Raw genomic sequence first — 20,478 nt, 5'->3', positions numbered from 1 at the left:
CATGGTGGAGGGGGTTACTCTCACGGGGAACGGAGGGGCGGGGCTGAGCCGGCTCCGTACAGCACCATGGCGGCGCCCGTTTATCACATCATTCGTAGGTATACGTGTCACAGGACCCGCCCGTCGGCGCTCTGCGCAAGAAGCGGAGCGTTCACACTCCGCGCCGCCCTTTGTCCCCAGTCCCGGCCCCACCGCCGGCCCGGTGCCGCCCCGCGCTCCGCTTTGCCGCTCCGTACGGCAACATGGCAGCTCCCTGTCCGCAGGCAGCGGCGCGTGGCGCCGCGCTGTGACGAAACCACGGACAGCCAATCAGCGCGGGGGCCGGCGGTGAGCGGCGCTCCCATTGGCCGGGAGCGGCGCGTCGCGCCAGCAGCCGCGCAGGGCCGCGCCGGGCGTGGAGTCGGCTGCGGCCGCAGCTTCGGCGGGGCCGCCATGGACGCAGGTGGGTCCCGGGCGGGCCCTGCCCGCGGCGCGGCGGCCGCGCTTCCCCTTGGGGCTCCCCGGCCCGGCTCAGCCCGGCCCGGCTGTCCCTCGAGGCCCGCGGCTCCCTGGCGCGGCCTCCCCGGTGGGTGGCGGGGAAGGCGCCGCTTTCCGCCCTGGGCACGGCCCTGGGAGCCGCGGCCCTCCGGGACCGGCCGCTCCCCGGTGGGGCGAAGGGGAAGGCGGTGGCTGCGGGGCCGCCGGGCGGCGAGTCTCCCCCTGCCCTCCCCAGCCCCGCTGCTGCCGTCGTTCCTCGAAAGCTCGGAGCTCTGCCCGAGCCGGGTCGGGTCTGCCCGGGGGGAACCGCAGCGGGAGCGGTGACAGAGCTGGAGTCGCTGTGTCCCGCTCCCCCTGAGGGCTCGAGGGGCGGGAAGGCAGCGTGGGGGTAAGAGAGGGACTTTGGAGGGCTGAGAAGGTGTCCTCGTTGGGTAAGAAGGCGGCTCAGCCGCGCATCACCCTCACAGAGGGCTCTAGCGAAGCTGCTCGTGGTGGAGATTTTGGTTTCGAGCGGGGTAAAGTAAAAATAAGTGTTTGGCGCTTGTGTCGGGACACGCTTCCCTCCAGCCTGAGCGTAGTAGCGGCTCCCACCGCCTCGGCAGAGAGAAGTGTTGTTCCGCAACAACAAACGCTTTCCTGGGCTCCTCCTCCGCATGGCCGAGCACGGTGTGCCGGGATCCCTGTCCCTCCTCAGGGCTCTCCTGCCTGCCTTCGGCCTTGGTGCCGCTGTTGGTGTCGGCGTGGTCCGGCTGAGAGCGTCCCCGGCTCCTGTGTCACACCTGAACCTGCGCCCTGATCCCGGAGATGTGTCTGCTTCCCCTGGCTGTGAGAGCAAAGGAAAACTTTGCTGTGGTGGATGGTGGGGCTGGGTCTCCTCCCTGAGAGACGAGGAGGAGGAGGAGGAGGATCTCTGGGCTCAAGCTCCCGAGATGGTCGGGGTCTGACAGCAGAACTTGGAACTGTTTGCTCCAGGCCTTCAAGAAAGCACCATCCCTCAGTAGCCTGAATTTCCTCACTGTGTGTCTCTCGTTGGTGCTTGGATAATCAGGATTTGTCTTGTTTGAAAGAGCTTGGGGGAAAGGAAAGATTTAATCTTTCTTCTGCAAAGGGCAAAGTAAGGGTTTGAGCTGTTTGGTGTTTTCCAGCAATGCATTTTACTAAAGTGGTAAATTTACCTTCTCTTTTTGACTATCTCTGAAATGTTCCACATCCAGTTGCATTCTTCCTGTGCCTTGGCTAAGGTACCTGTATCAGCTGAAGGGGAGATCATCCACCTCATTTCTCATCCTTAGTTGGATGCTAAAGGATTTGGGGAGGCATGAGAGCCTTTTCAGAGGATGGAGAAGCCCCAGGAGCAGTGTGGGGAGGGAGATATGGCAAAGCCTGGCTTTCCTTCAGTGCCATGCTCCAAAGCTCAGCTTCTGTATTTTATGAGGAGTTCTTCAGCATCAGACTGACCGTGGTAGTTGGTGCTGTGAAAATCACCTTCTGTGTTTCTGTTTGAGTCACCCAAGCCTGCACTTGCTGTTACTTGTTTCCCAGAGTTGTTGCTGAAGCAAATGGCTTTGGCTGTGGTCCCTCAGGGGCTGTCACAGGTCTGGCCTCCAGCACGTTTGCAAACTGACAGCAGCCCTCAGGGGCTGCTCCCAGCGCCCAGCTGCGCCTCTGGGTGTGTGTGATACAAGTTGGGACAATGTTTTTATCTCCGTGTTTCATTGTGCTGATTAAGGCTATGAGAAAGGAGGAGAAATGGGAAATGTCACTTTCTACCCTAATCCTGTGTGTTCAGAGATGATGGAGCATGTCTCCTGTGAGGAAAGGCTGGGAAAGCTGGGAGTGGTCACCTGGAGAGGAGAAGGCTCCTGAGGACACCTCAGAGCCTCTTCCAGTGCCTGAAGGGGCTCCAGGAGAGCTGGAGAGGGACTGGGGACAAAGCATGGAGTGACAGGACACAGGGAATGGCTTCCCACTGCCAGAGGGCAGGAATGGATGGGATATTGGGAAGGAATTGTTCCCTGTGAGGATGGTGAGGCTTTGGCACATTTGCCCACTGAAGCTGTGGCTGCCCCTGGATCCCTGGAATTGTTCCAGACTAGGCTGGACAGGGCTGGGAGCACCCTGGTCTATTGGAAGGCGTCCCTGCCCATGGCAGGGGGTGGAATGAGATGAGCCTTAAGGTTTCTTCCAGCCCAAACCATTCTGTGATTTTTGGCATGTGCAAAGCTTTGCCTTTCCTGCTGAGGCTTTCTGGGATGAGGTGTTCTGCAGATCCCATGGGGCAGCAATCCAGGCAGCCTCCCCTCACTGCCAGTGTGTGCAAGGCTCCTGGAAAGCAAGGCTGCCTTTCTCAGGGTGAGCTGTGCAGGGCTGACACTCTGCTTTTTAGCTCTAAAACCCTGTGAAGTTGTGCTGTTGTGTTTGATGTGCAGAGACTGCACATCCTTCTCTGCAGAAACTGCTGCTCCACTGTCCTGGATGCTCAGAGGTCGGTAATTAAAATAGACTGAGGGCTTTCTGAAGGTGAAGTTTTGGAGCACTGCCTGAGAAATGTGCTGATCTCACCCAGCTTCTGCAGCGCTGAGAGGAGCAGCTTCAAACAGGATTTCTGCTTGGTGAATTTCCAGATGCATTTCTCTTCTTCATCTCTGGCTGTAAGAAGGAGAGAAAAGCTCCTGTGCAGTCTGTGATGTTCTTTGTGCCCTGCCTGAATTGTTTGGGTCCCACTGGCTGGAATTTAGCCAATCTGGGCAATAGCACAGTAGATGGACTTTGGAAAAGTGCTGGAACATATGAAGGTGGAGGCTTGTAAAGGAAACACTCAATGACCTCAGGCCTTGTGGGGAGTTTATTGCTCCCATTAGAATGTCCTTGATACTAACTGGGAGCAACCTCTTGAATTTTCTTCCCTGTGAAGGGAAAACCTGAACTCCTGCATTTAGTAGTTGTGCCTTTTCAGCTATTGTCTCCCCAAATCCCAACACCAATGTCTGACCACCTCTTTGTGGTGCACAGCTGGACACACAGGGCTTTGTACAGAGCCAGATGTTGGGCATCCAGCTGAAGGGCTGCAAGCCTGGGACTCTCTTCCCCAATGTGCTGTGTCATGACACATGTCCTGCATTCCCTGAACACAACGTGGCTGGTCCAGCTGGAAATCCCCCTCTATCTGCTGACCCCTTCCTCTCTGAGCTTTGGTGGAAGGGGAAAGACTCCAGCAGCTCCTTTCCAGCTGCTGATCCTTGCTGTGAAGTGTCCAGTTGCAAATCCTGTCCTTGCTAAAGAGCTGGTGCCCTGCAAACTGTGCAGCTGCAGAGGTTGTGCTATTTGAGCAGCTCAGGGAATGTTGCTGGGAAGGAGAAGGAGGGATTGTGGATAGCTGGATGTTCCTGTGTGGCATCCTTGTTTCACTCATTTTCTTTGGGCTATTGGAGACTCCTGACAGAGAGTTGGATACAAGACAAAGTAAACCACAGATATTCCTTGGTGCTTCAAAACCTTCCTGAGAACTTCAGCTTTTATGTTAAAATCATGTCAGTTACCTTTTCAAATCTGGACATTTGCAAGTTTGGGTAGTAGATAGGAAAGAAATCCTTCCTTTCCCTGCTGAAGTTTGTTAGGGGAGAAGACTGCAGCAGTAGTTTGTTGGCACATTTCTGTGCAAGCAGAGTTGTTTTGTTTAGCTTGCTGAGGAGTCACATCATGGGTTGGCAATGGGAACGTGTGGCCTGTGCAATCCTAAAGGTGCCTGGAACAGTCTTAAAGACTAATTCACACAAAGAATGTGCTTTAAGTCTTGTGGGCTGGAATTGAGGCTGAGTCTGATTCAAAATTTGATTTAGGAGCCTGTTGTCATTTCTGTTGCTGGGGTTCTTGCTTGTTGGTCTTAGTGGTGGTATCTGCCTGAGTGTTTTCTTGGATGTTTGGAATTGGAATTCCAGGTCAGGGAGCCCTCATTAGAAGGCTGAGCTACTTCAGGAGGCCAAAGTGTTTTATGTAGCAGCAGGTTACTCTGGAGAAGCCAGAAGTGTGTGTCCCATGGAGAGGGGTGGCTGTGCAGAGAACTGGGCTGACAGGAGCTTGTGGCTCCTTTGTCCTGCTTTAAACTCATCACATTACCACAGATTTTATTGCATTTGCTGTGAGAGATGTTTGCAGTCACTACTTTAACAGTTACAGAACAGTCTGCCTTAGCTCTGCTTTAAATTTTAGAGGTACTTTGTTACAGATTTGTCACCTTTAAAATCATGTGGTCTTTTCCAGAATTCCCAGACTACTTTAAAGTCTGTGTTTCCAAACACAGATCTAGTGGAGATCCAGCTCCTCTGGTTTTTCCCCCTGTTGTTTGTACCCTGTGCACAGCAGCTGAGGCTGTCCTGATCCAGGGGCAGCCTGGGCTGCTGGGTTGTTCTGTCATGGTCCTGGGAGGGGATGGATTTTTAGGCACTGATGGATGCCATGCTGTGAAGGGAGCCAGTAAAAGAGACAAAAGTTTTCCCTGTCACCTTTGCCATGAGCACATCTTCACAGCTTGTGTTCCTCACTCTGTGGGGTGACACCTGTAAAGACTTCTGCTGGGTTTTGTGCTTCTTGAGGAGAAATTGAGCAAGATTTAGTTTCCACCTTAAGGTGATCTGTGTTTTGCATGTTCTTCCCTCAAAATTTGTGTTCTCTGCAAGAGGATTTGAACCACTTTGCTGGATGGAAAAGAGGCCCTCAACATCAATGCTATAGCTGGTGATGTGCATGATGCTGCCTGTTCTGGGAAATGGTGTAGCTGCCAGGTGAAGCTTTAGATGTTTTCTGCCCCAGGCAGAACCTGGAGCTGGCTTAACCTGGAAATCTTGCTGCTCTTCTGCCTGTGGAGCAGCCAGGAGCACGCCAGGGCTGGGTCTGTGCCTCTCAGAGCTGAGTGCAGAGCCCTGGGACCATTTCCTGCCAGCCCAGGCCCTTTGGGGGTGGCTGGGACTCCCTGGGCCACAGCAACTCTGATTCTGCAGCTTTGTCTGGTTTTAAAAACAAAAGGAAAAGCTACCAAAGGTCTGTGATTTCTCCTTTGTCTTTCCAGCTACGCTTACCTACGACACCCTCAGGTTTGAATATGAAGACTTCCCTGAGACCAAAGAACCTGTTTGGATCCTTGGCAGGAAATACAGTGTTTTTACAGGTATTTTCTGTGCTCAGTGCAATGTTTTAAGGCTCCACAGGACTTTGTTAGTGTTGCACTTGGGTTTTAGCTGCTGTGCTTCTGTCTGTCTGGCCATTTCCATGGATTCTGGAATATTTTTGTGCAGGAAGTTACCATATGGCAGTTGTTGGGACATGTCATGAGGGCAGCATGGTGGAGGCAGGGAGCAGAAGGATGGTTTGCTGCTTCATAATTTGCCTCTGGGCCTGGTGTCTTTGGGTTGATGGCAGCTATTTTGGGGGCAAAGGAAGTACTTTGTGCACAGCAGTACTGCCCTGTTCCTCAGCCAGCCTCTGCCTCTCTGGGCCTGCAGACTGTGAGGAGCAGAATCCCTTGGGAGGGTGGGTGGGAGGTGGGTTTAGCAGTGTTGGTGCCCCCCTCATGTGTGTGCCTTTCCATGCTGAACACTTTGCAGAGAAGGAAGAGATCCTGCTGGATGTGACCTCTAGGCTTTGGTTCACCTACAGAAAGAACTTCCCTGCCATTGGTATGTACTGTGGGGGAGTCTAAAGGCATCCTGGAAATGATTATAATCTTCATATCCCTAATAAAGCAGTCCCCACAAACATGACATTGTTTCCATTCATGAGAGTGTGAAATGTGCTTCATCTAATTGATTAGACAGACTTTTTGTTTATGTAATAAAGAGAATTCCTCATCCCCTTGGCTAAGAGGGATAGAAGTGGTTTTTAAAGGGACATAAGGAGAAGTTTGGGAAGTCTGCTCTTTTTTTAGGCAGCATGGGAGGATTTTTGTACTTCATCACATCCTACATCAGTCTAGTGTGAAATATTGCTGAATGATGACTTGGGCTTGAAGTGGATTAAGATGATGAAGCCTAGAGAATGCTACAGAAATTGCTGCCTTTGTGCATCTGCTCCAGGCTCTACGTGGGGGTTTTGTTTGTCTAGGGGGAGTTCTGTGCCTGCAGTGTCTGTCACACACAGGAGCTGTAGTGACAGGGGAGTGTTTCCCAGTGAGCTCAAAGGAGGATGTCTGGGTTCCTGCAGATACTCTGCATGGCCTCTTCTGGGGTTGGTGTTTGTGTGCTGGGTGCAAGGTGTACCAGAGGAGATCTAAGAGCAGGTAAATGGGATTCCATGTTCTCCTGTCACTGTCATGCCCAGGAGTCAGTGGGAAAGGAACATGGCTCAGCTTTGGAAAAGAGCCTTCTTCCTAACTGGTCCTTCTGGCTTGTGCTGTTCTTTCCCTGATGGGAAGCTCTCTGCCTCACAAGCTCTGAGGCATCTTTGATGCAGTTTAATCCCTTTAAATTCATGTTTGTGCACCGTAGTTAAACATATGTTTGAGAACAAAGGGTTAGCACATGTTTAACTGGCTCACAGACACAGTTTTGGTTTCCTTGTGAGTCATTAGAGGCTGTGGGGTGAAGACAGACCCCATTTTCTGAGTCATTTCCCATTTGCACCATAGATATGATCTGCAAGTCATATACAGTGAACCTTTTCCAGTATTTTTTCTCCCAGTCACCCCTGTTACTGTTCATCCCTTCCCTCTGTGCTACCCCATTTAATTAGTGTAAGGCTTAGGGAACTGTCTAATGCTGATTTTGTAAAGCATTATCACTTTGGAATTTATACATGTTATGAATTACTGGTGAAATTACAGAAGACAACTGGTGACCATTGAGAAGCTGATTAAATAGTCCTCCAGGTGATTTTTCTCCCTCTTGGTTTAGGACCAAAAGAAGAAAGCAGCATTACAAAGACTTGCAGAAGCTGTGCTCAGGCACAGATTACTTGCTGTGATCACACTGAACATTTGACCTCTGTTATTTGTACTAACAGCCAGAGCTAGAGTAGAGGAGCAGCAGTTTTATTTGAAGGTCTGTCAGGGAAATGCTTTCAGCCTTGTGTCCTTTGTCTTAGATTTTCCAGCACGAGCTGATATCCAGCTTTCTCCAACAATATGTAGGATGTGTCTTTTTTCACTGCTTGGGTAGTTTTTTTTGGCTGGTGCCTTTGTTTTTTTGGCCTGACTGCATTCTTCACTTCAGAATGTTATTTGTAGCCACTTCTGATGTGGGAATTCCCTGGGACTGGTTTGTTCTGCAGGGTGAGTTGCTTTCTCAAGATGAGGATTACAAGAGTCATCTTTAACAAACATCTTCATGTAGGAATGTCAGAATTGGGCTGAGAGTCTGCAGCCAGGCTCAAGGCTGTTGTTCTCCTGAGAAATTCAGCTCTCTCTTGGGCTGTTTGGATTTCCCTTGGGATTTTTTCCCCTTTCAGTTAGTGTTAAAAGAGTTTATTTATTTGTTTTTAAGGGATGCCACTAAGTTACTCATCAATAACCACATTTTTGGTTCTCAGCCTTGGCTGTGTGAGCTAAGCTAATCCTCATTCCCTGCCTCATTTCTTGGTGAGCCTGCTGCCCATTCATTCTTCTCCCTCTTGGCTCTGTCTCACCATTCACCCCCTGTTTATTTTCTGTCCTTGTTTGCAGGAGGAACAGGTCCCACCTCTGACACGGGCTGGGGCTGCATGCTGCGCTGTGGCCAGATGATCTTTGCTCAGGCCTTGGTCTGCAGGCATTTGGGAAGAGGTAAACCAGTGCCCAGCCCACACTGACCTCCAGGGCCATGTGCTCCCAGGAGTGCAGCACTTGGAAGAACAGAGATAACAAGGACACAGCTGGGAATTGCTGAGAGTTCTGTAACTTTTTTCTTCTGAAGTTCAGGGCTGTTGAGAGAATAGTCTACTTGGAATTCTCCAGGGATATTTGTATTTTCTGATTCTATGTTTGTTTATTTGCTTTTCTATGGGTGATGGTATCTTACCACAGCTGTAAGAATGTTTTCTGTTATTTTAAAATTACCCTTTACTATTGGGAATGCCTCAGATACTTAGTAATAATATGACAACGTGAAAATTGAGTTGGTCAGTACACAGGAAGAGAATTGCAGCTTGCAGCCTCTGGTTGCTAATAATACCATGTTTATTTCATATATCCCTTGTCTGTCCTAGACTGGAGGTGGATAAAAGGGAAGAGGCAGATGGATAATTACTTCAACGTTCTTAATGCCTTCATTGACAAAAAAGACAGCTACTACTCCATTCACCAGATAGGTAAGAAGAAAGAAATGATCAGATGTAGCAAAAAGGCTCTCACCTTGATACAAACTTCCCTGAAAAATCAGAGAAGCAGCCTGTTCCAGTGTTTCCAGAGCTCAGGTCATAGGGGTGGTCTAGTGATCAAAGCTTCTTCTGATGCAACACCGCCCTTTGAACGTCTGTGCTGCTGCACTTTAGAGAAAGGATTTGCTCTGCAGTCCTTCAGGATGATCTTCTCACCCCCACAAAACACTAAATACTGCTGATTCAATAAAGTTTCCAAGTGACAACTCCTCCTTATTAAATACAAACCTGATTAGGAAGGGATGCAGTGTGGGTGAAGGTATTGACTGTGTTGTTGTTGTTTTTTGTTGTGCTGCAGCCCAGATGGGAGTCGGGGAGGGAAAATCCATAGGCCAGTGGTACGGCCCGAACACGGTCGCACAGGTGCTCAAGTAAGTGCTGCCCTTTCCTTTTCTCTGTTCAGCCAGGGGCTGTTGGTGTTTGGCACTTTCTGCCTTTAATAACACCCTCCCTCCTCTCACATTCTCCCCTCACATCAGTAGATGAGCAGGCAGCTCCCTGGAACAGGCTGGAATTGCCTAACAGCAGCTTTCCCAGGTCAAAGCACATTTCACACCTAACTGATAACACCAGTCTCTCCTAATCCAGTTTCTCCTCTCTGATACACCACCATCTCTGCCTTGTAGTTGTATTAATCCTTCATTACTTATTTGTTTTTAATTTTCCTCTAGAAAACTTGCAACTTTTGATACGTGGAGTTCCCTGGCAGTACACATAGCCATGGACAACACAGTGGTGATGGAAGAAATCCGTAAGTGTCACACAGAGCTAGAATGTGGTTAGTATATTCTGGGCAGCAAGAGCCCAGAAAAAAGCTGCAGAGCACAACAAGCATGAAGTACATGTTCTGTCTTTGAGAAATTATTCCTTGTGAGGGTGGTGAGGCCCTGGCAAAGTTGCCCAGAGCAGCTGTGGCTGCCTCATCCCTGGGAGTGTCCAAGGCCAGGTTGGAATGGGCTGAGACTTCCCTGGGATAGTGGAAGGTGTCCCTGCCTGGATGAGCTTTAAGGTCCCTTCCAACACTCATGATCTGTGAAAGCTGTGTCCAGGTGTGCTAAAACAAGGTGAGAATTGCTGTTTTAGGGCAAGGAAGGGCCTTGTTTGACTTGCATTTCATCTGGTGATGCCTCTGGATCTGGAGAGAAGGTTTGTTGACCTTCAGACAGCATATGGGAGCTGCTTGGTAGTCAGTGTCAGACTTGTTTATGGCCACAAGGAGCAAGCAGTAAATGGCTGTCACATGATTGGTAAGGGGAGTTCTGCTGTTGGACAGAATAAGAAAGCCAGAACAGATCTGAAGAGGAAAAGGGCCAAAATTGGCAGGGGGGAGGATAAGAAGGGAATCCACCACTCTCATAATTTTAAAGAATATTCACTGGTGGTTTCTTCTTTTTTCCTTCTTTGTTTGTTTTTTGGGGCATCCTGCCCCCAGGCTGGCTTTGGAGGCTGAGCAGCTCTTCTTGCCCATCCTGAGCCTGCCTGCTCTGGCTGCAGCACTGCAGTAACCGAAGCTACAAAGCTGAGCTCCTGCACTGCTGGTTGCTGCAGCCCTGCGTGGTCTTGGCCTCAGCAGCCTTCCCATGGCTTGCTTCAGGCTAATTCCTGAGGCAGTGAGCCCACCCAGCACAAACCTAGCAGTGTTTCTGCCAGGGCAGTGCTCTCAAACAGCTGATGTAGGGTTACAGCTGAGATGGTGGCAGGCACCGTTTAGGCTGGCTTGGCTGCCACAGGCCAGGATCAATAGCCAGGCAATTTTTGCCTGGAGTGCAGGACAGTCACTTTGTAAAGTCACATCTCTTGTCAGGTAGGCTCAGTTGGGCCTGACAGAGAAGTGTGTGCCCAACCTCAGCTGAAGGCGTGTGCTGATGCCCTTGACTTAAACAAAGGCCAGTTTTAAAACAGAAATTGGATTATCTTTCCTCTTCAGCCTGCAGATATCACTTCTAGAGGTGAAGCATGCTGGCTACAAGGCTCAGGTGTGCTGCAGGCTCTGGCTGTTCAGCACTGATGCTGCTTCAAGTGACATGTCCATACAACTTGTCATGGGCAGGCGTGTGTGTGCTTGTTTTCCTCAAATGTGGATCATAATGTACCTGGTCAGGGCCTGAAAGGCACTGTGAGAGTGGTTCTGATGTGTTACATGTCTGTAGGTTTGTGTTTGATCCCTTGTGCCCCAAACATTGTGGATAAAAGGAATGTTGTTTCAGACATCTGTTAATTCTGTCACTGATAGGGTTCAGCCAAAGGTTCACAGGAAATGCCTTTTGTTACAGCAGTGAAGAAACATAAATCTTTATCCATGAGAAAGGGCATGTCAGCTAGACCTGAGAGGGAGGAGAATCACAAAGGTGGTGAAAATCCAAGGCAGCTGAAGCCAGTACCTGCCAGCAGGAGAGGTGTCATGTCAGATCTGTTGGAATATATTTGCAGTAAATGATTTGGATCCAGCTGGGAAGCTTTAGGTAGGTTCTGCTCTGCTGTGGCACCACAGAACTGCAAAGCCTGCCAGATAGCAAGGTAAATTTAGCCTGTGCCAAGCTCTCTGCTGCTTAAACTGCAGGTAAATATGTTCATCCACAGTGCAGGATTGCCTGATGAGGAGACCTGCAGTGACACTCCATTCAGCAACCTCCCTGGCTTGGCAGCTGATTTCACATCATCTGGACAGGCAGGCTACTGCCACAAAAACCTGATTTAGCAGGAGAAATGGCTACAAATAATGGCTTTGAGTTTCCTCAGAACCTCTGGTAACCATGTCTGTGCATGAAATGCACACATACACCTTCTCCCTTCCTGAGGAACTGCAAACATCTGTGCAGGTTGTCTCTCCTCCTGAGGCTTTAGATCAAAGTCCTATTTCTTCTAAATTTGGGTGTAATGTTGCCTCCATTCAGCTGAGTTTGAAGCTGTCAGAAGTGAACAAATGCCCAGCTGAAATGGCAAGTGGCTGGTGATTAAGGTGTTTGTTTACATCACATCCTACCTGCTAGAGTGTCCTGGCATTCAGTTGAAGCTGGGAATAAATTAAATGAGCCTCTGGCATTCTGTCCAACTGCCTTGGCTTCATGATTCTTTAATCATGCTGTGGGTTTCTTTGGGGTTTGGGTTGGGTTTGTTTGGTTTTTTTTCCACACACCCAGCAAGTAATTAAATTGGCCAGTGAGACAGGTAGGCTTGGAGTTCTTTCTGGACCAGAATTTACATAACCTGGGTGCATTACAGCCTGGCTGTGTGTCTGTCAAGCCATTAGGATGAGGATGCACAGTGCTTATGTCATGTGTATGCCCTGAGGAGTTCTGCTGCCCCATATCTTAGAGGCAGAGCTCATGTTGAAAATGCAGAGTTTAATGACCATACTGCTTTAGATCTGTAAAGTAGCTTGTGAATGATCTCCAAGAAAATTTATGAAGCTTCTTGTGACCTTTAGGAAAGTTATAACTACTCTAGACAGATGTATGTATCTTGCTGCAGCACTTAACACAGGAAATATTCCCCTGTTATTAACTCCTAATGCTGTCCTCACTCAGTTCATTCATGAACTCCTCTGGAGTTGAACACTCAAGAACTTTCCTCTTTCTGCCTACAAGCTTTGTGAATTCAGGACAGTTGTCTGACCTGCTAATCAACCCCTCCAGCTTTGTTGGCACAGGTGGTTGCTCAGAAGAATTTGCATTCTGGAAGAATTTGCATTTTCACTGCCCAGCAGTTGGTAGGTGTGAGTACAAGCTGCTGTGGCTTGGTGTGAGCTCAGCACACCTCACACAGCCCCAGCAATCAACCTCTTCAAGCTCCTCTTGGGTTTAAATACTGTAGGTTTCTGGTGAAGAGCAATTCTTGACCAGAGGAGTGGCTGAAGGCTGGGAACAGAGTCCTGATGCTTTGTGCTGCTGTTCCCTTTCCGTAGGGAGGCTGTGCCAGTCCCATGTGCCATGTGCTGGAGCTGCAGCATGCCCTGCCCTGGAGTCAGATGTGCTCTACAATGGGTGCCCAGAGGACCTGGGGCTCAGAGGGAGGCTCCCCCTGTGGAAACCACTGGTGCTGCTGATACCTCTCCGCCTCGGGCTCACAGAGATCAATGAAGCCTACATTGAAACACTAAAGGTAGGGAATCTGGAGCTGAATTCCTGCAGGGGGGATGCTGAAGGATCCTGCTGTGAATTAAGGAATTGCTCAGAAGTTATTGCAAAAGAAAAATGTGTTCAGAGACAGTCCTTGTCAGAGGTCAGGATACAGGTTCTTGAAGGCTGTAGTCAGGAAAATGGAGGGGCTTGAGGGGTTGGGCCTTTTCTGGTTGGGTTGGGTTTTTTTCTTTTGAGGATCTTACTTCACAGCTTAGCTCTCAGCCTCTCTTTGTGTGCAGATGGTATCAACCTGCTGAAGCCTTTGTTCAGCACAGCTATACCCTGCTTGGTGGCAGCCTGAGTGCTAATTAATACAGTGTTGCACAGTCCCTGATGCTGAAGTTTGTGCTGCAGACTGAGGCTAAGAGCTGTCAGGTGGTTGCAAGTTTGGAAGCTGCAGAATTTAGGGTATACACAAGACAGGGAACACCATGCTAGCAAGCTCTGAGCTTGGGTAAGAGACCTCCAGATTCAGTTTTGTGAGATGTTACTTCCCTTAACTCAGTAGATCATGCTTGGCTGCTCCAGGTGGATAAGGAACTTAAACTGTTTCCTGAATTCCCTCCTGAGAGCACTGTTGCAACCTGATGACAGCTCCAGGGATCTTGCCACTGATTGCAGCAGGGCCAAGTCCTAGAGCAGTGCAGCTTCTTTCATTTGGTCCGCCTGTCTACTCCTGTCAGCAGTTAAAAGTGGTTTTAAGCTGCTTCCACATTCCTAAAAAGCCCTGTGTTGCAGCCTGATGGAGATTTTCTCCAGAAATGGCTGGTTTTACTGCTAGAGTTGCTGATTTTCCATGTCCCTGTCCATCTTTCCCACTGCATTTTTTGGATGTTTGCCTTTGTTGCCACCTGCTGTTTCACTGTCTGTCAGCTGTGTGTTTTCTGTGTTGCTTTTCCAGCACTGCTTCATGATGCCCCAGTCCCTGGGAGTGATCGGAGGGAAGCCAAACAGTGCTCACTACTTCATTGGCTTTGTAGGTGAGTGTCCAGAGGACTGCAAAGACTGTCCAAAGAATCTCCCCCTGGCTAAAAAATGCTTATGGGGTGGCACACACTCCTGCTTAGCCTGTGGTGCATGCTGCAGGGTTCTCCTTTCCTGCTGGAAGCATGGAAGGCTACTGTGGGCTGAGTGATGTAGATTTGAACAGTGGCCATAAACTTCCACTGCATAGCATGAAATCTGGTCTGTGGAGTGCATAGAGCCTGCTTCCTGCATTCAGAGCTGACCTCCCTCTGCAGCTTGGCTGGATTTAACTGTTCTTTAGGTGTTCCTCAAACCCTACAAACTCCTGTTACTCTCCTCCTTCCCTCTGGTTTCCTGTCTGCCAGAGACCTCAGGTTATTTGTGCTTTAGATTTCTGGGGTCTTATTTGAGCTCACCCAGGAAGGGATGGGCAGGAACAATACCCCAAATAGTGCCAGTGTCTCAGTGGAGTGGCCACTGTGGTTGTGCTGGCAGCTGTGCCTGGCTGAGAAGCATTTGGGGAAGCGGCTGAAAGCGAGATATCCCTGGAATGTGAATTCCTCTGCCATTGCTCTTCCTCCTCCTTGTATCTCAGCTCTCCTCAACCTGTGGCATGCTGTTGATGTGTCCTTGCCTTGTGGGCAGGTGAGGAGCTCATTTACCTGGACCCCCACACCACGCAGCCGGCGGTGGAGCCCGGTGACAGCGGCTGCCTCCCCGACGAGAGCTTCCACTGCCAGCACCCGCCGTGCAGGATGAGCATCGCCGAGCTCGACCCCTCCATCGCCGTGGTGGGTCCTGCTCCTCCTGCTCCCCAGGGCTGGGTGTGGGCTGGGGACTCTGTGCTGCTGTGCTCTGGGTTGTGGGGACACTGGTAAAGCAGCTCCTCACACACAGTGGCTTGTGTCAGGGTGGTCCCCCTGTGGTCACCAGTTATTGTGGTGCTGGTGTGAGGGTCCCCAGGACGAGGTGAGAGATGAGAATTGACTCCCAAGTTCTTAGAAGGCTGATTTATTATTTAAGATTTATTTAAGATATCATATTATTTAAGATATCTTATTATTTATCATATTATTTAAGATATCATATTATTTAAGATACCATATTATTTAAGATATTCTATTCTATTAAAAGAAAATGCTATACTAAAACTATACTAAAGAAAGAGAGACATCAGAAGGCTAAACAAGAATGATAATAAAAACCCGTGACTGACCAGAGTCCTGACACAGCTGGACTGGGATTGGTCATTAAATTGAAACAATTCACATGGAACCAAAGATGCACCTGTTGGTGAGCAACCTCCAAACCACATCCCAAGCAATCAGATAATTATTATTTACATTTCTTTTCTGAGGATTCTCAGCTTCTTAGGAGAAAAATCCTGGTGAAGGGATTTTTCAGAAAATTTGACAGTGACATCCCCGTTGCATAGCAGTTAAATACCATTCCTCATGGAGCAGTGTCATTCTCTGGGGCTTACTTTGGGCTTTGATTCCAGCCTTTTGATGGGCAGATCTGATTCCATTCCTGAATCCATAGGATTCAGCACCATGGCTTGTTTTCTGTTAAACCTGAGATGCCTGCCCTTTGTTTCCTTTGTTCCTCCTGGTTTTCCTTCTGCAGTAAAGAAAATATTGATGATTCCAGCACTTGGATAACCACTCACATCAAGCCTTTGTGGAGTGTTCAGTTTAATAGGGCAGTGTGAGGCACATTTTTTAAAGCAAGGCAGTCAGGAGTAGTAACTGCTCCCAGTCCTGATCATGGTACTCCGTGTTGACACAGGGCCTTAAGTCTGAAATGATCAATCTAAAATAGAGAAATATAAAGTCTTTTTTCTTTTTTTTTTTCAGGGCTTTTTCTGCAACACAGAGGCAGACTTTAATGACTGGTGCCAGCAAATCAAAAAGGTTTGTGTTTATAGATGTGGTCAGGCACTGGAACAGGCTCCTCAGGGAAGTGGTGGAGTCCCCATGCCAGGAAGTGTTCAAACGGCATGTGGATGTGACTTGGGGACATGGTTTAGGGTTGATATTGGCAGTGCTGGGAGAATGGTTGGACTTGAAGATCTTGGAGTAATTGTCCAGTTTCCCTCTCTCTGATTCTCTGTCCCTGGGAAAGGAATATCAGGTATTGTTTTGCTTCCAACAATTGCATAAAAACCATGTTCTCTGCAGCATGACCCCATTTTAAGCATATTAAAATCGTTTATTAAACTACCTAAAGGAGCATAGCTCCGAAATCCTGTTAATGATGTCATTCAAAAGCTTTAAAAACATTTTCCCAGCTACAGAGAAGTGCCAAGAGATGATTGTTACCCCAGCAGTGCAGAGCTGTGGTTCTCAAGGCTGTGCTGTGTCTCCACAGCTGTCCCTGGTCAGAGGAGCGCTGCCCATGTTCGAGCTGGTGGAACGCCAGCCCTCCCATTTCTCCAACCCCGACGTCCTGAATCTCACACCAGGTGAGGCCACCAGGGAGGGACAGCTGAGGGTGAGCCCCTCCCTCTGACTGTCTGGAAATCATGTGGAATTACATGATGATTTCTGATATGTTCCTGTTCCCACTGGAATTTAACCTGGAGTTCTTGGGTCAGCTTGTGTCATTCTTCAGCTTTCAGCTAGAGGTTTGCAGATCCCACAGTGTCTCAGGATGGTTTTTAGAATAATCTGTGAATTATTCTAAAAATAATTCACCGAGCAGAAGAAAAAACAAGCTCACAGGCTGTCATGGCAGTGTGACTCTCTGGTTTCTGAGGAGATGTTTGGAGGAATCAAAAGTGTCCAGTGAAAAGGCTGAAAACTGAGTTTGTAGGTAATGAAAATACTCCAAGACAGGGCTGGTCACACTTAGTTCCAGCATAAGGCACTCCCTCCTTCTTGGCATGTACCATTACCTGTGGGAAAAAGGACAAGTGCTGGGCCCTAACCTTGCCTGTCAGGCTCTGCTTATCACATTAATGACATGAGTAAACATTGCAGGAGATAAAGCCATTGGCTGCATCTGCCAAGAGCAGTGAGTGTGTGGGCAAGCCTGTCCTGTCACCAGGCATGGGGAGGCTCCTGGCAACCTGCACCCTGCACTTCTGCGCTCTCTGTCTCTCTCTCTCTCTCCCCTTTTCTCCCTTTCTCTGCTCTCCTTCCTTAAAAGCTTTCATTATCACACTGTCCTTTGCTGTTAAGCATGCTCAATTCCCTTAAACTGTCAATTGATCCTTGCTTGTCTTAAATTGTCCCTAATGTCTTTCCTACTCTTAAAAATGTTTTTTAATGAACTGCTTGTCCTTCTCCCTCTTCCCTGGCTTGTAGAGCCTCTCCCATCTGCCAAGGCCATTCATTTCTGTTAGTCCTGTCTCTCACTAGAAGGAGTGATTGAACTTTGAGCCCCTTTCAGGGCCTAGAGGGCTTCCAAGAAAGCTGAAGAGGGCACAGTGACAGGACAAGTGGGAATGGCTTCCCACTGCCAGAGGGCAGGGTTAGATGGGATATTGAGAAGGAATTCCTCCCTGTGAGGGTGGGGAGGCCCTGGCACAGGGTGCCCAGAGAAGCTGTGGCTGCCCCTGGATCCCTGGAAGTGTCAAATGCCAGGCTGGACAGGGCTTGGAGCAACCTGGGGTAGTGGGAGGTGTCCCTGCCCATGGCAGGGGGGCAGGACTGGATGATCTTTAAGGTCCCCTCCAACCCAAACCATTCTGGGATTCTGTAACTGTCCAGCCTGAACTAATAAAGGTTTCTCCTTCCCCCTGTGCTAAAGTTGCTTTAAATGTGAGCTCCTTCACCATATAGTTGGAAGGATGGAGAGGTGGGATCAACTAACATTACTTTTCCTCACAAAGTGAACTGTGCTAATTGCTTTTAGGAGAGTGCACATTGTAATTACATATCCTAACAGTTGCACCAAAACCAACTATAGCAGAAATTATTCTCTAACATACAGGGGTAAATGTATCTCTTAACTGGGTCAGAAATCTTCATGGGTATTGGTCCAGACCTGGCAAGTTCTCCTGTTCTGAGCCTCTTCAGGCAGAACAATCTCCTGCCAATGCAGAGCTGGGGCACAGGAAGGTTGTATAAAACAATGGCAGCAGAAATGTGTTTGGATCTGTGAAAGACAACGTGCTTCTGTGCTCCATATAATTCTCTCCAGGGCATTTTCCATACCACTGACATGTTCTTATCCTTCTCAGAGCCTTCACTTGGGTTTTGTCACTGAGTTTTAGAACTTGTAGGCACTTGGCACTCAAACTGTGATGCCGGTCTCACTGACAGTCACAGCATCCCACTGAGGCAGAGCTTTCTTCTTCTCTTCCAGACTCCTCTGATGCCGACAGATTGGAAAGGTTCTTTGACTCGGAAGATGAAGACTTTGAAATCCTGTCCCTTTGAAAACAAATAGGAAACTGACTCTGCAAATTTGTGTATGTGTGGGGAGAAGGGGGGAGGGAAGCTCCTTCGAGAGCCTGGGGCTACCGGTTTTCATAGGCGCTTGCTGCCATCCCTGCCTCCCGTCCATCCCGGCATTCCGTGCGGCCTCGGAGCGGTGTCTGCAGTGGGATGAAGAACCCAGAGGGTGTTCCAGCCTTACTGGCTGCAGTTGCAATTGCTCAGCAGCAAACAGCTGCTGGAAGTGGATGCAGTGGTGCTTAGGAGCTCAAAGCCTATCTGTTACGTCAGCAGGTCAGCTGGGCCTTCCGGGGGAGGCACGGAAATCGTTAGAGCGCTGAATCCTCCCATGGGGACTCCCCTCTGAAGCTTAAGTAGAGCCCACCCGTCATTTAGCAGGAGAAAGGTCCAGTTAATGCCTTTAGCAGCTTCCCTTCTCACTGGCCAACCTGGACTGCAGCTCACAATGCCAGGGAACAGCAGCCACGTCCCACAGACAGCTGTGAAGCCTCCGGAGTGCAGGTCCCTACGGTACAACTCCTGTTCATGCTCTGCAGGACACTCAGCACTACCTCTCCTGTCCACAACCTGTAGAAAGGGAATTGAGGGAACTTCCAAGTAACTGGGAATTCAATAAGTGAAGTGTGGAGCAGTGCTGTGCTGCTGGGGAGCATCTCAATCCCAGTTTAAATAACAGAAGGAATGGAAGAGTAGAAAATTTGTGTGTTGCTCAGTGAGTCAGTCCATGTGCTTCTACAATGGAATAGTCTCTACTGCAAATACCTTCAGGAAAGCTGCTTTGAACAGAAAACTGAATTCTACAGCCCTGGGGAAAAAAAAAACAAGAGTCCAGAGCTGGGAGAGCTGAAACAAGGCAGCAGAGATCTGCCAGGCTTCTTCTGCCTGTGCACCAGTGTGCTGGCGTGGTGACTAGGGAGTGATGTCCTAAAACCCAAGCTGTAAAACCTCTTGAGGTGCCCTGGGTGGGTTGATCAGCACTTCCTGCAGCTCCTCCTGTCAGCCATTCCCTTTCCAAAGCAGAAGAGGTGCCTGAAGGTCGAGTAGATTTCTGAGCTGTGTTGCTGCCTTGCCTCTGCCAGCTCCCCTCCCTGTGGCGTGTGCCCAGAGGTGCTGTAGGAGCTAACCTGGAGAAACCCCTGTCAGGTGACCATCCCAGGAAGGGCAGAGTGCCTTGAGAAGGTCCAAATATACTGGAAATTTTAGCTACTTTAAGCTGGTAGCTCTGCCTGGGGCCCTTCTCCACAGAGAGAAGGGTAAACCGTGGAGGAGAGCTGTCTCCATGCTCACTGCTAGGGAAGTGCTGCCATGGTTTCCTCGGTGTGTGCTGCACACTTCAACCCTGTTTACAAGGCTTTGGTTTGTGCATTCAGGTTTGGAACCTGTCAGATGATGGTGGTGTGCCCAAGGGTGGTGCCACCAGGCTAGAAATGACCTGCTTCCCCTGTGACTGACCTACTGATGCTCTAACTGTCCCTGTGATACCCGAAAGCAGAGGTTTGAACTGGGAACCACAATGCTTCTGTCACTAAATTATTATTTGCTGCTTTCTTCCTGCTTCTCCTCTTCTCTCTTGTAGTCAGGGGAAGAGGCAGCAGAGGAAGTGGGGCTGTGCTCCATTCATCTGCTTTCAATTTCTATCTGAATAAACAGATGTAAAATCTTTGCCTGTCCTGATGTCCTTGCACACGTTGAAGGCACTGTGGGTAGTATGCAGTACACCAGGTGAGTCCAGTGTGTACAGGGCTCCAAGGGAGCTGGAGAAGGACTTTGGACAGGGGGGAATGGCTTCCCACTGCCATAGGGCAGGCTTAGATGGGATACTGGGAAGAATTTTTTCACTCAGAGGGTGGGGAGGCCCTGGCACAGGTTGCCCAGAGCAGCTGTGGCTGCCCCATCCCTGAAGTGTCCAAGGCCAGCTTGGACAGGGCTTGAAGCAACCTGGTCTAGAGGAAGGTGTCCCTGAACATGGAAAAAGCTGATCCTTAAGATCCCTTTCCAGCCCAAATCAGTCTGTGATTCTACTATTAATTTCATGTTCATGGTTTTATGTTTAAGGTCAGCCAAGACAAGATTTTACCTGAGTGTTAACACAACCCCAACAGCAGAGCTAAGCTCGGCTCTCTTAAATCTGTAACAGGCATTTCTGGCTGTTCAGTGTGCTGCCTTGT

The 20,478-nt window shown here is 49.3% G+C and overlaps 1 protein-coding gene across 2 annotated transcripts; it reads left to right on the top strand.

Annotated features, from left to right (window-relative positions):
* The first annotated feature begins 381 nt into the window (after nt 1–381).
* ATG4B (autophagy related 4B cysteine peptidase) lies at nt 382–19,972 on the top strand. 2 transcript variants are annotated; one of them, XM_030954681.1, is made up of 13 exons: nt 382–442; nt 5,543–5,641; nt 6,078–6,149; nt 8,129–8,227; nt 8,650–8,751; nt 9,119–9,191; nt 9,492–9,571; nt 12,725–12,921; nt 13,843–13,921; nt 14,553–14,698; nt 15,764–15,820; nt 16,278–16,371; nt 18,219–19,972. In XM_030954681.1, the coding sequence occupies exons 1-13, from the start codon at nt 433–435 to the stop codon at nt 18,290–18,292; spliced, it is 1,182 nt and encodes a 393-aa protein (XP_030810541.1). In that variant the 5' UTR covers nt 382–432; the 3' UTR covers nt 18,293–19,972. The 2 variants fall into 2 exon arrangements, with proteins under 2 accessions (XP_030810541.1, XP_030810542.1); XM_030954682.1 differs by lacking the exon at nt 6,078–6,149 and having other exon boundaries at nt 18,219–18,356.
* The last annotated feature ends 506 nt before the right edge of the window (nt 19,973–20,478 follow it).

This window comes from Camarhynchus parvulus, chromosome 9 (assembly GCF_901933205.1).
Source record: "Camarhynchus parvulus chromosome 9, STF_HiC, whole genome shotgun sequence".
Lineage (NCBI taxonomy): Eukaryota > Metazoa > Chordata > Aves > Passeriformes > Thraupidae > Camarhynchus > Camarhynchus parvulus.
The sequence above is the reverse complement of the archived record's forward strand: the minus strand, read 5'-3'. Positions and strand labels throughout refer to the sequence as shown.